Genomic DNA, 17,581 nt, shown 5'->3' with positions numbered 1-17,581 from the left:
ACTAAAACATCAGAATGTGAAGAAGAAGATGATGCTTGAGATCTTCTTCTCATCTCTTCATTCAAGACACCACTCTTAACATATTTCATAATTACAATGTCATTGGGAGCAGAATTAGTCAAAGAAACTTAAATAGTCTTCCAAGAGTCTGGCAGAGTATTAAGAAGTCAAAGTCCCTAAATTTCTTCATTGAACTTTACACCCATTCTGGACAGCTGATCAAGGACACCCTAAAAATTATTTATATGATTAGAAATAGAATTGTCCTCTTTATACCTGATATTCATTAATTGCTTAAGCAAGAACAATTTGTTATTGCCACTCTTCGAAGCATAAAGTGTCTGTTTGTCTCACAAACTTCTTGCATGTGTCTCATTCATAATATGTTTTCTAACATTACCTTCAACCCATTGTCTAATATAGCCACGAATCTGTAGGTGCTCGAATTCTCAATCCTCATCTGTCATGGATTGAGGTTTAGTAGACGTAAACAAAGTTAAATGCATTTTCTTGACAAATAGAAGATCTTTCATCTTGCCTTTCCAAGTATGATAATTACTACCATTCAAACACACCATTTTACTCATATTTAACTCCATCATTCAAATCGATAATCAACAAAAAACTACTCTTTGATACCACTTTGTTGGGAAAGACAAGGGCATATCAAAGTGTCCGACTAGGTAGCAGCGGAAGAATACTCAAGTCTAAACTCCCCCTTCCAATTTGAATCAAGAGGAGACAAATAAATAAAAAAAATAAGGAATGGACAACAAATAAATCAACCAAATAAAATGCGACATGAAAAGAATAAATCCATCACAGAGGATACTAAATTTACGTGCAAAAGTCTTTGATGTGAAGAGTAAAAAATTACAGGATCGAAACCTCCACTATAATCACTAAGAGTTACAATATTATTCTCCAAAATGGCCAACAAACAAGTGTCAAACAACGAGCAACAACACAACAAGATAACACCAAAATTAGAGAATAAAAAGGAGCAAAATCACAAAAAATATAGCTGTTATTCAGGGATGAAAAACAAGAGCTATAAGCCACAAAATCCACCTCCGCCAGTTTTTAATTAAAAATTGAGATGACATAAACAAACTTTCCAAAAATCAGCTCAATCGGACAAAAAATGAAACGGGAATTGCAATTTAAAGTTGACAGTTGTGGCTGAAATTTTAGTGCGAAAATCCGCAATTCAATTCTCCTTTGGCTGCTGAAAAACTCTTTTGTGATGTGAAGTAAGACTTATAAAGATCTATATATATGCCCCATAGTGATGGGCCTATAGACAAAAGTGGGTTGGTTCAAATTGGACTTTATTTCCTTTATTTATCCACATAGGAAGGGAAAAAGACTCATAACCCAACAATATAATTAATTTTAAGTAATAAAAAAGACACATTGTAAGTTGACAAATAAAATTAAATTAATCCATTAGTAAGAAACTCTCTTATAATGTAGAATCCATATTTGTGTTTTAAATTATCAAGTTACATATTTATGATGAATTGTCTCCATGAAGTTTAATGAATTTTTATTAGACATTAGGTTTGCAATGGTTTTTCATGGGAATTAGTCCTTACACGTTGGAATGATGATATTTTCATGTTAAATCATTGACTCATGGTTTTAGAATAAAAGCTATGTTATTGATACATTTTAATTGTAAGTATTGTAATTTATAATAAGCCTATACTTTTCAAATATGTAATCGAAATAAAAAGTTAATATCCTAATTGTCCTTGAAAGTTAGATAGCATTTCCCTCGGACTCCAGATCATATTAAAAGAGAAGGATAGTTTAAAACTTTTTAAAGTAAAAAATAATTATGTCTACATAAATTGCCCGGCCTATATGATCAATTTATTGTATGTAATAAAGAAAAGAAAATGTGGTATTTTGACAAATAAAGTAAAATTATCATTTTGTGATCAACTCTTAAATAGCACTACTATAAAGTCTAAATTTAGAGATGATAAATTCATCTAACCAAGACAACTAATTTAGAAAAAGTAAATACCATTAAAGTGTAATGTTGTCTTACTATATTTGCTCGCGATTCGCGCGAATTAAATTTTATAATATTTAAAATTATTTTTGATTCAAGTTTAAAATACTTTAAAGTGTTAAATAAATTATATTATTACCCTTTCCATTTAAAAAAAAATAGTTTAACATGATACAAAGTTTTTTTTTCAATTTTTTTTTTTTGAATTTTAAGGTTTTAAATTAAAATTATGTTAAATGTGTCAAAATATCCTTAAATCTAGTGGTTTTAAACATGTCCCATGAAAAGTTGAAATTAATGTTGTTAAAAAAGAAAAGAATCATTCTTTTTGAAACGTACTAAGAAGGAAAATATATCATTATATTCGAAACATACTAAAAAGAAAAGAAAGTCATTCTTTTTTAAACAAAACATTTAGTTTTAGTATATTGAATAAGTAAAATGGACGGAGTAAATATATTTATACGTCATTGAACTGATATGGTAAATGTCATTAAATGTCATAACTTTTCACATTTTAATATTTGTATGCAATGAAATTTAATTATTTTCCTTTATTCTTTTATAAGTATTTCTTTTAAGTTGTGACTTTGTTCCTAAATAAATGTAGTTTATATCTTTAAAAATATTTTGATCATAATTTTTCTAAGATGTCCTTGAATTTCAACATAGTAATAAATGTCAATTTGAAAAGATATAAAATTTAATTAAGAATAAATTAATAAAATTATCTTTAATTTTCTAAGAGTGAGCAATTTATTAAAAGTTGTCCAAGTCAAAAAATATTTATTTTAAAATGAAGGGTCTGTCACTTAAATAAAAATTATTACTATATTAATTTTCATATTAACATAATGCAATGTAAGGAAAGTAAATAGACCATCATTAATTTGATCAGTTTTAATTCTATATTAATTTCATATTAACATTAACAGCATGTGGAATCACATAAAGCAATATGAGAATAAATAAGGCAAAATAAGACAACACTAATTTCATATTAACATAAGGAAATATAAGGCAATATGAGAATAAATAAATATTGTAGTAATAATGTGTAATAAAATAAATAGATATTCATTAATCAGTTATCTTTGCAAGCACCAAGCATATAGCAGAGAATATCTCTCCTTCAGTTCATTTTAAATTTTGATCATAAATAATATTTTATTCTTGTTAGTAAAAAAGCGATACTCTATCTTTTAAATTGTCGTCTTTATGAAGATAAAAAGGTGTGAGTTGTGGATATAAATTTTAAAAATAAAATAATTAAAAATAAAAAAAATTCTTTGTCATAAAAAGATGTCATATCACCTTATCTACGTACTCGGCTATTGATAAAGAATAATAAATAATTGAAATATATTTTGATTAATATGGATAGATATTCATAAATTCATTTTGTGTAAATCTAAAAGGTAAGAAGATTACAATAATTGATGATGCACTCTCATCTATTATATTCTAAATTTAAGTTGAGGATATTAATTTTAAATGAAGATAAATAAGGAAAAATGAAAAAGAAATATTTTAAAGAAAAGTAAAAAAAGAAATGAATAGCAACGAAATGAAAAGAAATAATTAGCACTAATTTTGACAACGTTTAAATTAAATTATAAAATAAACTTCCCCTTGTTCTTCTCATAATTTGATATGTACTCTATAAATAAATTAATTTTCTCTCTGAATAATTCTTCTTGCCATTGAAACAATCATCACTTTTCTTATAATTTCTCATCCAAAATCAACTTTCAATTCGTAGTAAAGAAATATTTTAAGAAAAAGGTAAAAAAAAAAAAATAACAACGAAATGAAAAGAAATAATTAACACTAATTTTGGCAACTTTTACATTAAAATACAAAATAAACTTGGAAAATTAAAAAAAATGAATAACAATGAAATGGAAAGAAATAATTAGCACTAATTTAGGCAATGTTTAAATTAAATTACAAAATAAACTTCTCCTTGTTCTTTTCATAATTTGATATAAACTCCCTAAATAAATTAATTTTCTCTCTAAATAATTCTTCTTGCCCTTGAAACAATCATCACTTTTCTCATAAATTCTCATCCAAAACTTAGTATATATCTCTTTATAAGATGAATTACAGTGCAATATCTTTTTCCATTTTATTTTCTCCAAATAATTCTTCTTGCACCTTCCAATTTCTTTCTCCAAATAGTTATTCTTGCATCTTGAAACATCATCACTTTTCATATATATATTTCTCAATCCAATAATTTTTTTCGTAGTATATATCTCCTTGTAGAAATAATTACAGTGCTACATCTTGTCAGAAAGACTATGTTTAAGAGAAAAAAAGTTGTTACATGACCTTTCTCTTTCACTTTTGTTAAAGAAATCACATTTTAAAGAAGAAGAAGATGCAAAGTTGAGGATCTTATTGTTGTTTGGGAAAAGGTTATTACATGACCTTTTTCCTTCACTTTCGTTAAAGAAATCACATTTCAAAGAAGAAAACGATGTAAAGTTAAGGATCTCATTGTTGTTGATCACAAATACTAAAATCTTGCTTATTTTATAGGCAAGAATAAATCAGTTTTAGAAAATGAATAGTTTTTGGTCTTCTCATCTTTCATTTTCTTGAATATGTATAATTTTTAATGAATGTTTTAAATGGACATGAATAATAAGACAATGATTTTAAATAATTTAGTGTCATTAATTAATAGTATTTTATAAATTTATAAATAAAAAAAAATTAAGAAAAAAACTCAAAAAAAACAAATAAAAGATAAATAGCATTTCTTGTTTCTTAGGCATGCCACATCAGCAGCCCTAAATTTCTCCTTTATATATATATTGATTTCGTATAGAAGAAGTGATGCGTCAACTGTTATTTTGCATGCTTTCTTTTGCACTATTTTGAAGCTTTACAGATAGCTCCGCTACATTTCTTTAGCTATTTCAATTCTTTTTTCTTTTTTTTTTTTGGAAAGATCCATATAATGTGCATACGTGCAACTCTTACCCATTGGTGAGACCTTTCAAGAGTCTCATTGGCATGCAAAATATTTTTTCCTCATACTTTAAAGGTTATGAAGTCAAATAGCCCCAAGATTCTATGGTGGTTTAAACTATTGACAATGGGTGTTTTCCTTGGATTCTTGATTGTTTGGGAAATTCATAGTGTCAACGTGGGCAGTTTTTCGGAAGATTTTATTTTGGTGAAGGTGAATAGTTCAGGAAAATTCAGTCCTTTCTTTAAAGATTTTAGCTTTACCAATATTATCCAATATTACGAATACTGGGTAAATACTTATCAGAAATTGAACCAAGATGTTGCCCGACAAAATCTGGCTCCTAAAGGTGTTGCACTTGATTTCAATCTTGAAAAGGTGACAAATTTGTCCCATAAAGAACCAGCTACAAGACCAAGAGTTTGTAGGTGGATTTCAACTGAATTAGAGGCAAACTATTCATCAAATCTTCTTATTGAATTGTTTGCTCCTGGAGGTGAGTCGTGTAGGGAATCGAGAACAGTGGATTTAAAAATCCCTGCTTTGGATGGTCGTGAGAACATTGAGTTGTCAACAGGTGATATTCACGAGTTTGTTTTCCATGCATTGGATGATTCTGGGAAGCCTCATTGTTTGGGTGGTGATTATTTCGAAACTGATATTGCTGGTGAAACATGGAAATCTAGACCTCCCATTAAAGATTTTGGCAATGGTACATACCAGTTTTCCCTGCAAGTTCACCCTGATTTTTCTGGGGATTACAATCTTACAATCATATTACTATTCCGACATTATGAAGGCTTGAGGTTTTGGCCCGAAAGATTTGTATTTGACAAAGTTTTGCGCGTGATCCCAGTCAAATTCTCTAAGTCATCTGTTGAATTACCTGAAATATCTCAATGCAAGAAATCAGATCTTGTTAAAGATGTGTGGTCTGGTCGATGGACTCGTCATGCCAAGAATGATAGCTGCTCAATTAGCAATGATGGGAGATACAGATGCCAAGAACCAAATTTTCCATGTCAAAAACCATGGTGTGATGGTCCACTGGGATCCTTGGAAAGCAATGGTTGGGTCTATTCAACACACTGTTCATTCAATATGTTCTCAAGAGAAGAAGCTTGGAATTGTTTGAAGGATCGCTGGATTTTCTGGTGGGGTGATTCAAATCACTGTGACACAGTGAGAAATATTCTTAATTTCATTTTAGATATGAATGATACAAGGGAGGTTCCAAGAAGAGTTGATTTGAACATCAGCAACCCGAGGAATTCATCACAAACAGTTCGATTTACTAACATTTTCAATGGGCATCCTAATGAGACCGACAATAATCAAGGCTTGAATTCGTTCACGGATACAGGCTATAGAGAACTTTTAAAAGGGTACTTCTCTAGACATGTTGTTCCAGACACTATAATTATGAATTCGGGCTTACATGATGGACTGATGCATTGGTCTAATATTACGTGTTTCATAGAAAGTGCAGACTTTGCTGCATCATTTTGGGCTGAGGTATTTAATGGCGTAAGGCAGAGAGCCTTGACACAACCAGAAGTCATATATAGGACTACAGTCGCCCCGGGTGGAAACGCTAGAACACATGGGTACAATCCAAATAAAATGGAGGCCTTCAATGGGGTAATCTTGGATAAGTTTAGGGCATATGGTTTAATCGATTGCGTCATTGATGATTTCGACATGACTTATCCATGGCACTTTGACAACCGATGCAATGATGGGGCACATTACGGTCGTGCTCCTTCCAAGCAGAAGTGGAGGGATGGTCAGATTGGGCACCAATATTTTGTGGACCTTATGCTTGCTCACGTGCTGCTCAATGCATTATGTTCAACATAGAAGGTAGCAAGTGGTACTGATGCTAACGGTTCACCTTGGCTCTTGTTTTGGCTGGCCAATTGGCAAGTACCTTGATATGCAGCCAACTTTAAGCAATTTATGCTGCATTTCAAGCTGGACTAGTAGATTTTCCCAAGAGGAAAGTCTAGGGTGCAACAAATTTAGTGATTTATCTGCATTTTATGTCATTATGTTTTCTGAAATTTCTTCCACATTTTAGGTCATATAAGATCTAGATTTTATACTACAGGTTGTATAAGACCAATACCTATGCCTTTTGAAGTAAAGGACTAAAAGAAATTACTTAATAAGTCGTGCAAATTAAAAGGCTTATGCTCCCTATTGCTGCTGGAAAATGTTTCAATTACCCTTTCCGTATTGTCGTTATTCTATTATCATGTGTTTTCTGTGTTTCTTTTGCTATGTAATTTCACTTCTCTCTTTTTACTTCTAAGTTTCACGACCTTGTAAGGATGAACCTAGTACAATAATATTTACTTTAGGTCTCCAAAATAATGAGATTCAGAAAAAAAAAAAAAAAAAATTTTATTGTGAATTTTATGATATTATTTTCATTTAAAATAATATTAAAGCTTTTTTTTTTTTGTTAAAAATTAAATTTGGGTCAAGTGACCCGATATTATTAAGAATCGGAATTTGTAAACAACAATATTGAAGTTTGCAAAAAAAAAAGGTTCAAAATTTATACAAAAACTAGATACTCGTGCAAGGCACGGACATTTTGGCAACACTAATGTGCAAAAGAGATCCAACTTTGGGAAGATTATTTTCTACTTGTTTTAATTGTTTAACATAAGAGTAAAAGAAAAGAAGTGTAATATAATGAACCGATGTTAACATAATATATACATTCAGTGTAGTCATTTAATAAGGAACAAAAAGATATTTATAAAAAAATACTATCATTTATAATTCAATTACAAAGGTCTAAATAAAAATATTACTAAAACAATACATGAGGACAAAACTAATAAATATTAGAAAAAATCAATATGCATGTGTAACCATTTTATTGCACCATAAAAATGAGGATAAAACTAATAAATATAAGAAAAAAATCATATGCATGTATAACCATTTTATTTACTACTATATATAAGTTAAGGTTGAGGTGACTAAAATTACCGGAATATCCTTAGTAGTCACCCCAATCTTCAATATGCATGTGTAACCATTTTAATGCACCATAAAAATGAGAACTAAACTAAGAAATATAAGGGAAAAATCATATGCATGTGTAACCATTTTATTTACTACTATATGTAAGTGAAGGTTGGGGTGACTAAAATCACCTAAATACCTTTGTTAGTCATCCCAGTCTTTACTTATATATAGTAGTAATAGTAATTTATTAGATTTATCATCATTTTTATGGTGCAATAAAATGGTTACATATGCATATTATTTTTTTTTATATTTATTAGTTTTGTCCTCATATATTGTTTTAATAATATTTTTATTTAGACCTTTGTAATTGAATTATACTTGGTAGTATTTTTTTATAAATATTTTTTATTCCTTATTAAATGATTACCAACGGTATATCGGTAATTTTATGGTGCAATAAAATGTTTATACATGTATATTGTTCTTTCTTTATATCTATTAGTTTTGTCCTCATTTTTATGATGCAATAAAATGGTTAGACATGCATATTATATTTTTCTTATATTTATTAGTTTTGTCCTCATATATTATTTTAATAATATTTTTATTTAGACCTTTGTAATTGAACTATATATGGTAGTAATTTCTTATAAATATCTTTTTGTTCCTTATTAAATTACCTGTTTTTTATATCCCAAGGGTATTTCGATAATTTTATGGTGCAATAAAATAGTTACACATGCATATTGCTTTTTTCTTATATTTATTAGTTTTTTTGTCATTTTTATGGTATAATAAAATGGTTATACATGCATATTACTTTTTTATTATATTTATTAGTTTTTTCCTCATGTATTATTTTAATAATATATTTATTTAGACCTTTGTAATTGAATTATACATGGTAGTAATATTTTATAAACATCTTTTTGTTCCTTATTAAATGACTACCAAAGGTATTTTGGTAATTTTATGGTGCAATAAAAATTTCGGAATCGATGTATGTCCACATGCACGTGTAACCATTTTATTTACCACTATATAAAAGTGAAGGTTGGGGTTAAACATTATACAAGTAGTAGTAGTAGTACTACTACTACTAATAATAATAATATGTGGGATTTTTTTAAGTTAATCAATGACAGCTTAGAACCCTCGCTATATGATATTAATGTTTCAAAAAAATATTGCAGGAGTTTATAAACCCCCGCAATATGATCACAATGTCAAAAAAAAAATATTGTGGTGTTCTATAAATCCCACAATAAAATACTAGTTCGTTATCTTAGAAAATTATGTGAGAGTTTTCAACCACTACAATATGAAATTAGTACTTAAAAAATAATAATTAGTGGCAGTTTAACTCCGCTGCAATATTTTTGTTGCTTCCCATCTTCTCCATTGTTATGTATCTCCTTTCTCTATTATTAGACTAGTAATCAGCACAAAGAGCGTGTAGTATATGCCATTTTTCCTGTCATTTGCCGTTGTTGACTTGTTGTGTCCTGCTTCTGTTGGTTTATCTATGCTCTGCTAGGAATGGACCCATTTATTGGCACTGCAACAATTCAAGCATTTACAGATTTACTACCTTAAAGACAATACAACCTAAGGAAAAGCCAATTTGAATTGCGACGTAAAGTTTTAATTCGAATTGTAAAATGCAGTGATCCAACCGAAAACTAAAGCTAAATGTAATAGCAATCAAAGAAAGAGGAGACTGAAAGAGTACTTGGCAGGGACGAGAACAAGATAGGAAAAAGCATATTTTATACACTTCACTCATCAAGAAAATCATGAAGCGAAAAACAAATACAAGATAAGGTCAAGTGACATTGTTCATCAACACTTTACAATTCCATGTTGGTTAAAATAATTTTTAATCAGAATACAGACCTGTAGATCTAGAAAGAAATCACTTATTAAGGGAGGAACAGAAGAAAAAATTCATACCGGATGTCTTGGATCTGCAAGGATGGGGAAAATCCCTCTAACAAGAAGAGACTGCCTAGCCTGAAATGCACCACTGAATGTCCAGCGGAGCTGGTTCGTTTTGAGTTGAGGAATGACAACAAACAATACTGGCATCGTTGGCCTATACTTAGCTATCAATCTTGCAGCTCTCCACAAAGAAGTGAAGCAGATAATAAATAACATATGCCTTAACTTTGATAGCAGCACGTACCTGAATCAAACAAAAGCAGTGTAGACAATGTTCATGTTAATACCAGAATCTTAAAGTCTATGGCACTGTTTCTCTCCAACCTAGCCAAAAGCTTAACATGAGCGGCAGAAACAACATACCGCAGAGAAAGCAATAGATTCCTAGTGAGTCATTGGTTCTCCCACATACTTAACATCCCTCTTAAAATAGACATCTTCATTATAAACCTTTTCTGCCTGGAAAGGGGAACTAATTTGAGCAGTAGAAATCTACAAGAGAATTTCACAGTAATCATCTGACTACGTAGGAATCAACAAGAAACCACCATGGAGGGCACAAAGTGAATATTAAGGCAAATATGAAACAAAAAGATAAGGTTATGCCACAATCTCACACTTCTGACTGATTGATTACAGATTTGTTCCTCTCCTGTGCCATTCTGGCTAAATATAAACTCGACTGCACTCTTTTAACTCAACTCACAACCTTAGTAGTTCATTCATCCTCGACCCAACAATATCTGGTCGAAAATACACTTGAACCATGGCATATCTAAGTTCGGAAATTGAGCTTCTCTCGTGTTTCTCTTCTTTGCAAAGTGAAATTCATCACTAAATAGATCCTTAAAAGAGAAATAGATGGTAAAGATGGGCCTTGTCAAATACATTTCCTAATTCATTTATTCGATAGCTGTATGCTTAATTCACATCACGGCAGCAATTGATTCTCCCTAACTCGCACTGAGCACGGGCCATTTAAATTACTTACTGGCTATATGGCCCACATTTATGAGCGGGAAAAATAGATGTGCCAGTGAGCCAATCCAAGTAACTTTGACGTAAGTTAAGACTTCCCCACTTATGAACTGAAATCCTATCTAACATCTAAAAATTTCATTGTACATGATTAAGGTGCTTTTGGAGCATCAATATCACTTTAGGGGACCTCCTTTAGAATATTTATCTGATCTTCAGAAGAAAAATAATTTTAATAGTTCCACCATAAGTATAAAATAAACATTGAATTCAATATAATCCTTCTTTCAGTAAGGTAAGACCACAATCATGGTAATACATCAAGTCAACATAGCTTTTACTTCTTACGACATCAATATAAAGGTACCGTAGTCTATTCACTGTTGGTTTCGATATTAGGTGTACTTTGCACTCTACATATATCATACTTATTAAATCTTACCAAAAGTGTTACATCAAGTCAGAAGATTTCAGTAGCTATTGTACTTCACAGGTCGATGATTATAGTTTTATAGTATAAATAACAAACAGAGAACGGGGAAAAGAAGATTCAAAGTAGGCGATCAGTGTGTCCATTGACAATGAACTCACAATGATAGAATACGCCTTATGTAGAACAGCAACGAGGTAAAACTTACCTCTGCACAAATTTTACCAACAGTGGAAATAGTCTCAACAGGATATAGCCCTCTTGGGGTCTCTGCACCTAGAAGAATTGTATCACTACCATCCAATACAGAGTTGGCAATATCTATTGCCTCGACACGAGTGGGTTTTAAGTAATCAGTCATACTGTCCACAACACGAGTGATCGCAGCAGGTTTCCCAGCTATATTGCACTTGTAAACAGCTGCCTTTTGAAACAGAAACACCTGGTGATTAGTAGAATCTGATTAGAATGAAAGAAGTCCAACCAGCATAACTGCAAAGTCTCACAAGCAATGGAAAAGGTTGTCTCACGAGCAATGGAAAAAGTACCATGAAACTATCTCATGAAACAAAGAAAAATACAACACTAGGCCCATCAGGCGTTATTCAATCACACGTAGACTATTCAAATATATCATGAACCCACTTATAGTTCGATGAGAGAACTTTTTTTTTATGTGCATGGTTGCCTTTGTTTCTTAAGTTTGCCTCTCTTCCTCTGTCTTTAAATTAGTAACAAAATCAATGCTCAACCTTTATATAGCATAAAAATGTTTTATCCTTTACTCTTCTCAATACAAGTTTCCATATCCTATCCCAAATTGAAACTCCATGTTATCATTAAAGCTAGTACTTGGTTATATAAAAAGTTTAATAATGAGCTAATATCCATGAACTAAAGTTACTTTCCAGCAATTGAAACTTTGATTTCCAGCTTGTTCTTAAGAGTAATAAGTGTTCAGTCTATCCTTACTAGATTTCCTGGAAAACAAGTTAATCGATGGTTGTGGCTGCACTTGTATAGTTCCTGTATATGATTTCAAGTTAGGCAATTTAACCAAGACAACTTATGACTTTTTCTTGTTTGTATAAAAGTGCCAATGATGTGAAATGACACTTTGTACTGACCATTTGTTCCAGTCATGTTTTTCATCAACGATCCATTAGTTTTCTGCAAGATAAAAAAGAAACCATATATAACCAAGGGGTTATAGTTCCCCATAAGAAAATAAGATGAAATTGTCGAAGCTCTTACGGACAATAAAGCATCCAAACCCTCCATCGATGGAGGTCTCAAAAACTCCATATTAGCTATAAAAGTCAACAAGAGAGAAAAAAAAATAGGAGTTAAGTCAATCATGACACACAGTCAAATGTTTTCATCACCCCGACAACTAATTGATTGCTTCATTTAACTATATACATCTAAAACTTGTAACAACAACTAAAAGAGAAGGGTAGCCCAGTGGACTAAAGCTCCCCCTACATGTGGAGTCTTAACTGATCTTGCAAATGTTTGTGGTTAAACCTTTTTATCCGATGAATAGGAAGTCTGATCCAAAGTTTGCAATAGAAACAGAATAGCCAACATGAATGCATATATTTGAGACGAGCACTTATCTGTTACCTTACCGCAAAACTAGTAAGGATAGACTGACAAAGAAAAGTGCAGCAATTTGCTCACATAAACTTGTAGAGTTTAAGTATTCTGGTGCATAACATGCAAAAACTTCAGAATTACTCAATGTTTGATGATCTTTCTCTACCTCAAATTCCACTCCGTAAGCTATTTAAACAGAAACTTTGTGACCTCCCAACTCATACTGCAAGAATTTCTTCGAGGCTGCTCCAGACGCAACAGTTACAAACCTGTTATCGTAAGTCAGAAAGTTTCAAAATAGGGAAGCAGACAAATTTCAAGTCTGAAAAGTGGCAAACTATACCTGCACGGAATCACAAAGTCACCCTCGCATTCTACAAGACTCTGGCCACTTGTGCCCTCAACAATCCTATCCACTTTCGAGTTAAGATATAAAACACCTGCCTCCACACACCTAGGAAGATTAATGTGAATTACACCTTTAAGGAAAATAAAATGACGGAATATACTATGGTGAATAAAACAATTCGTATGACATAACGAACAAGTTTAGAGAATTTAACCTTTTGAGTAACTCTGGCGACTAACTCTTCCATAAGCATGGCAGATAAAAGTAGGATCAACATCATCAAGATATACAATGGTATCCTTCCAAAAATGTTCAATGCAGGCTTGAAGCCCAAGATTTGAAAAAAAAAAGTATAAACATTGTACGAAAGATGTGCTTCTTAGCTAATTATTTCATGAAAGCTCTTAGTAATAAAACATTCAATAAAAGCCAGATAAAGATAACGACCTTTGAACTCTTCCTCCCAGATGCCATAGTTATTTGTGAAAGTAAGATTAGGCCTAACGAGTCCCACGTTCAATCCTAGTTTAGCCGACTCAGCGGCACGAGTAAGACCAGCAGGACCACAGCCAACAAGTATCAACATAAGTCGCAAAAATCAGTCAGACATTTCATCTGCTTCTTGATTAGAAGTAACATTTGACTCTACTATGTCATCAATTATGTGATCTGTAGCTAGCTGTGCATAACCATCACCATCAACAAAAAACTGTTCGAGTTCTTGCGCTTGGTATGGTTCATTCTCATATATTTCTTCTTCCAATACCTCTCCCATATTGTACAAATCTCTTGGCTTTAAATGCATAGCAACACTCCACCCTTTATCGACAATATCATCCACATAATACGCCATTTGTGCTTGAGATGCTTCAATGCAAGGCTAGTGTTCTTCACGTTCACCAGTATGAATCAATTTATCAAAATTAACACAATAAGGTTCCAACGATCTTTTTGATACCCTCTATCTCGAGCAGTATCAACGCATTTACATTTGAAAAGAACAACCTTAAAATATCCATTATAATTTATCTCAATAATATCTTCTAACTTCCCATAATATGATAATTCTGCTGGCCTTAAATTTCCATCAACACTACTTGCAACACATGATGTTTTGGAGGTTAAGAAAACTCCACTATTCTGCGTTTCAATCCTTCTTCTCGAGCCAAAGTTTGAAATTTTGACCCATTGATGTTATATGCAGTAAACCTTCTAGCATTTTACATGGACCTCGTGCTAAAAACTTTAGATCAATAGACATTGTATCTATTGTGTCTGAATTCATAATTTAAATTAAAATAAAATTGACTTAGTCAGATTTGCTCATTCCAATCAAATAAATAACAACTAATTATTACTTACTTACCCGCTTGTGGAACCAATCGACAAAGTCTTTATTAACTCTTCTCTATCTCTGTAGGTGAAGGTCTTCTTCCTGTTGAACTCCTTATGTGTTGTCTAAATTCGCTATATGAAATTTTTAATTTAATATTAAATAGCATAACTAACCTACTTAAAACATTGCAATGACACAGAACATATAGATAAGAGTTACTCACTCCACAAATGGCGTGACTATTGCACAATTTAGAAGCACATATCGATGAGCTTGTAGTTTCGACATAGGAGTCAAATCGTTATTTTTCGTAGCTGACGCAGGTTTACCTTATTGAGGGAAGAGATTAGACATTACAGAAGGTTCAATGTCATTTGTGTCATCACGGACACACCTAGGTTGGTTGAATCTTGTCTCAATAACCTCAATATACCGCGAACAAAAGGTAAGAGACTCTTCAGCTAAATAACCCTCAGCTATAGAAGCCTCTGGTTGTGCTTTATTTCGTACAAAGGACTTAAAATGACCCAATTCCCTATAAAAATAAGAGGCAATCATAAGTTTACACACTATATGAAATGACCTGGATATAAACATCTTTATATTAGAAATTTTAATATTTCAAAGAAATAGATATCTTTAAACTGGAAATGTTAATTTTTACCTCTCTACAGGATACATGTTTCGGTAATGCACTGGACCTTCAAGTTTTGCTTCCTCTATTAGATGAACAGATAAATGAACCATCACTGTAAAGAATGATGGAGGAAATAGTATCTCCAGGTGGCAAAGTGTTCTTATAATGCTCTCCTGGAGAATATCAAGCTCCGAAAGATTCAATGTCTTGCTAGAGAGGGCTCTGAAAAATGAGCAAAATTCACCAAAAACACGTTACGAATTGCCAATGGTAGAAATTGCTCTAAGATAATATGGCAGTCATGAGTTTTCAATCCAAAAATTTTGTTTTGTACCAAAGCAATGCATTTGGAAATGTTACTCGAGTATCCATCTGGTACTTTAATATTCTTTAAAGTTGTAAGAAACAAATTTTTGGTGTCCACCTTCTTTTTCTTATCAGCCACAAGTGAAAACACAGCAAGATTATATGACCCATCATCCTTCAGCCAAAGATCACGCCTTATGACCATTTCCCTAAGATCCTTTCTTGCATTAGCATTATCTTTTGATTTTGATTTATCATGGAGCAGTGTATATATGAAATTGTCACATATATTCTTTTCAACATGTATAAAATCTAGATTATTGCGCAACAAGTTAGAGTCGAAATAAGGAAGTTCAAATAATATACTTCTCTTGTTCCACTATTTAGTTCCCCGTTTAGATCTTTTCCTTCTACCACCCAACTCTGATCCTTTCCCTTCAACGATTTGTCTCAAAATGTTAGATCCTAATAATTTTAATGGTGGATCCCGCTCCTTTGTGCTTCAATTAAATCGTATTCTGTTGAATCTAAATTTGTGATTTCTTCCTAGAAAACGTCAATGACCCATAAAACACCACTTTTTACTATGACGAAGACGAAAAGGTTCTGTGTCAAAGTTACAAGTTGAATAAGCAAATCCAGTGTGAGTGTTTCAGCCAGATAGGATACCTAATCCAGGAAAATCACTAATTGTCCACATAAGAGATACATGCATTGTAAAAGTTTCATTCAACGATGAGTCAAACATTTCATTACCATCATACCATAACTCTCGCAATTCCTTCACTAGTGGTTGTAAGTACACATCTAAATTGTTTCCCGGCATCTGCTTGCCTGGAATAATCATCGATAAGATGAAAGAAGTGTGCTTCATGTACATCCATGGAGGAAGATTATATGGAATCAAGAAGACAGTCCAAATACTATAGGTAGAACTCATTGTTCCAAAAGGATTAAAACCATCGGTAACAAGGCCTAAATGAACATTTTGAGGATCAAAAGTAAATCCAGAGTTAGTCCTATCAAATGTCTTCCATGCCTCACCATCCCTTGGATGGCTCATCAACCCATCTGGGTTACTGCCTAGAGCATGCCATCTCATATGTTCTGCAGTCTTGCAACACATAAATAACCTTTTCAACCTTGATTTCAATGGAAAGTAACACAGAGCTTTTGCAGGTTGCTTATTTTTTTATTAGAATTCCATTTAGACGTGCCAGAATGCTTACATGCTTCAAATTCTAAATCACCTTCCCAGAATAGCATACAGTTATTCGGACATGCTAGTATCATAGTGTAGTCAAGTCCAAGTGTGGTAATTATTTTTTTGACCTCGTAAAAAGAAGGAGGTATCTTTGCATCTTCAAAAATATCTCTCAACAAATCTAGTATCATAGTCATTGCCTTGTCACTTAATCAACAATAGACCTTTATATGATACAGTTTTATTAAAAACTCTAGCTTTGTGTACTTGCTCCCTTTATACAGTGTTTGACTTCCATCTTTGTGAAAATTATTGAAGTCATCAGAATCATCCCTACGCCCCTGATTTGATGTTTCAGTTGAGCCCAATGGTTGAGATGTCCCTGCATTAGCTTCTTGCTGGCTATACTTAAGACTCTAATACCTCGACAAATCAAATTACGAACAAACATATATACATGAAGTTGATTTGTGGGATTCCTCATGAATTCTTTTTGTCTGTTAGTTTCTGGAATTAATTTGATTTGAAAGATCACTTAGTTGTTGAAGTACATTGCAAGTATAAAAAAATCTGAAGGTGGTTTGGGTACTTCTTATTGAGGTATACTCTAAGCTATTTATGTTAATTTGCTTATTACTTTTCTATGGATAAATCGTGGATTAGACAGCCACAAAACTCCGACGAATACAAACAAGGTTTGAATAAATTTCTTGATTTTGCATTCAAGAATGCGGCTGTGGAAGATACAATTAGGTGTCTGTGTCCTCTATGTCATTTTGGTAAGTGGAAGACTAGAGAGGAGGTGTA

General features: G+C 32.1%; 1 protein-coding gene and 1 long non-coding RNA gene across 2 annotated transcripts; one reads left to right on the top strand and one right to left on the bottom strand.

The window, feature by feature from the left end:
• Nucleotides 1-4,880: 4,880 nt before the first annotated feature.
• LOC107856956 lies at nucleotides 4,881-7,210 on the top strand. The gene has a single exon (XM_016701915.2). The coding sequence runs from the start codon at nucleotides 5,085-5,087 to the stop codon at nucleotides 6,864-6,866; it is 1,782 nt and encodes a 593-aa protein (XP_016557401.2). The 5' UTR covers nucleotides 4,881-5,084; the 3' UTR covers nucleotides 6,867-7,210.
• A 2,011-nt stretch (nucleotides 7,211-9,221) lies between these two features.
• On the bottom strand, nucleotides 9,222-17,575 carry LOC107841451. The gene is made up of 11 exons (XR_007052656.1): nucleotides 16,327-17,575; nucleotides 15,292-15,486; nucleotides 13,286-15,162; nucleotides 13,109-13,211; nucleotides 12,598-12,653; nucleotides 12,471-12,513; nucleotides 12,316-12,369; nucleotides 11,552-11,785; nucleotides 10,299-10,394; nucleotides 9,948-10,179; nucleotides 9,222-9,552 (listed from the first exon to the last, which is right to left on the bottom strand). It is a non-coding gene; the product is annotated as an uncharacterized LOC107841451 (long non-coding RNA).
• Between the last annotated feature and the right edge of the window lie 6 nt (nucleotides 17,576-17,581).

This window comes from Capsicum annuum, chromosome 1 (genome assembly GCF_002878395.1).
Source record: "Capsicum annuum cultivar UCD-10X-F1 chromosome 1, UCD10Xv1.1, whole genome shotgun sequence".
Lineage (NCBI taxonomy): Eukaryota > Viridiplantae > Streptophyta > Magnoliopsida > Solanales > Solanaceae > Capsicum > Capsicum annuum.
The sequence above is the reverse complement of the archived record's forward strand: the minus strand, read 5'-3'. Positions and strand labels throughout refer to the sequence as shown.

Coding starts and splice junctions, on each gene's coding strand:
- LOC107856956 (XM_016701915.2), top strand. CDS start 5,085: ATGAAGTCAAATAGCCCCAAGATTCTATGGTGGTTTAAACTATTGACA.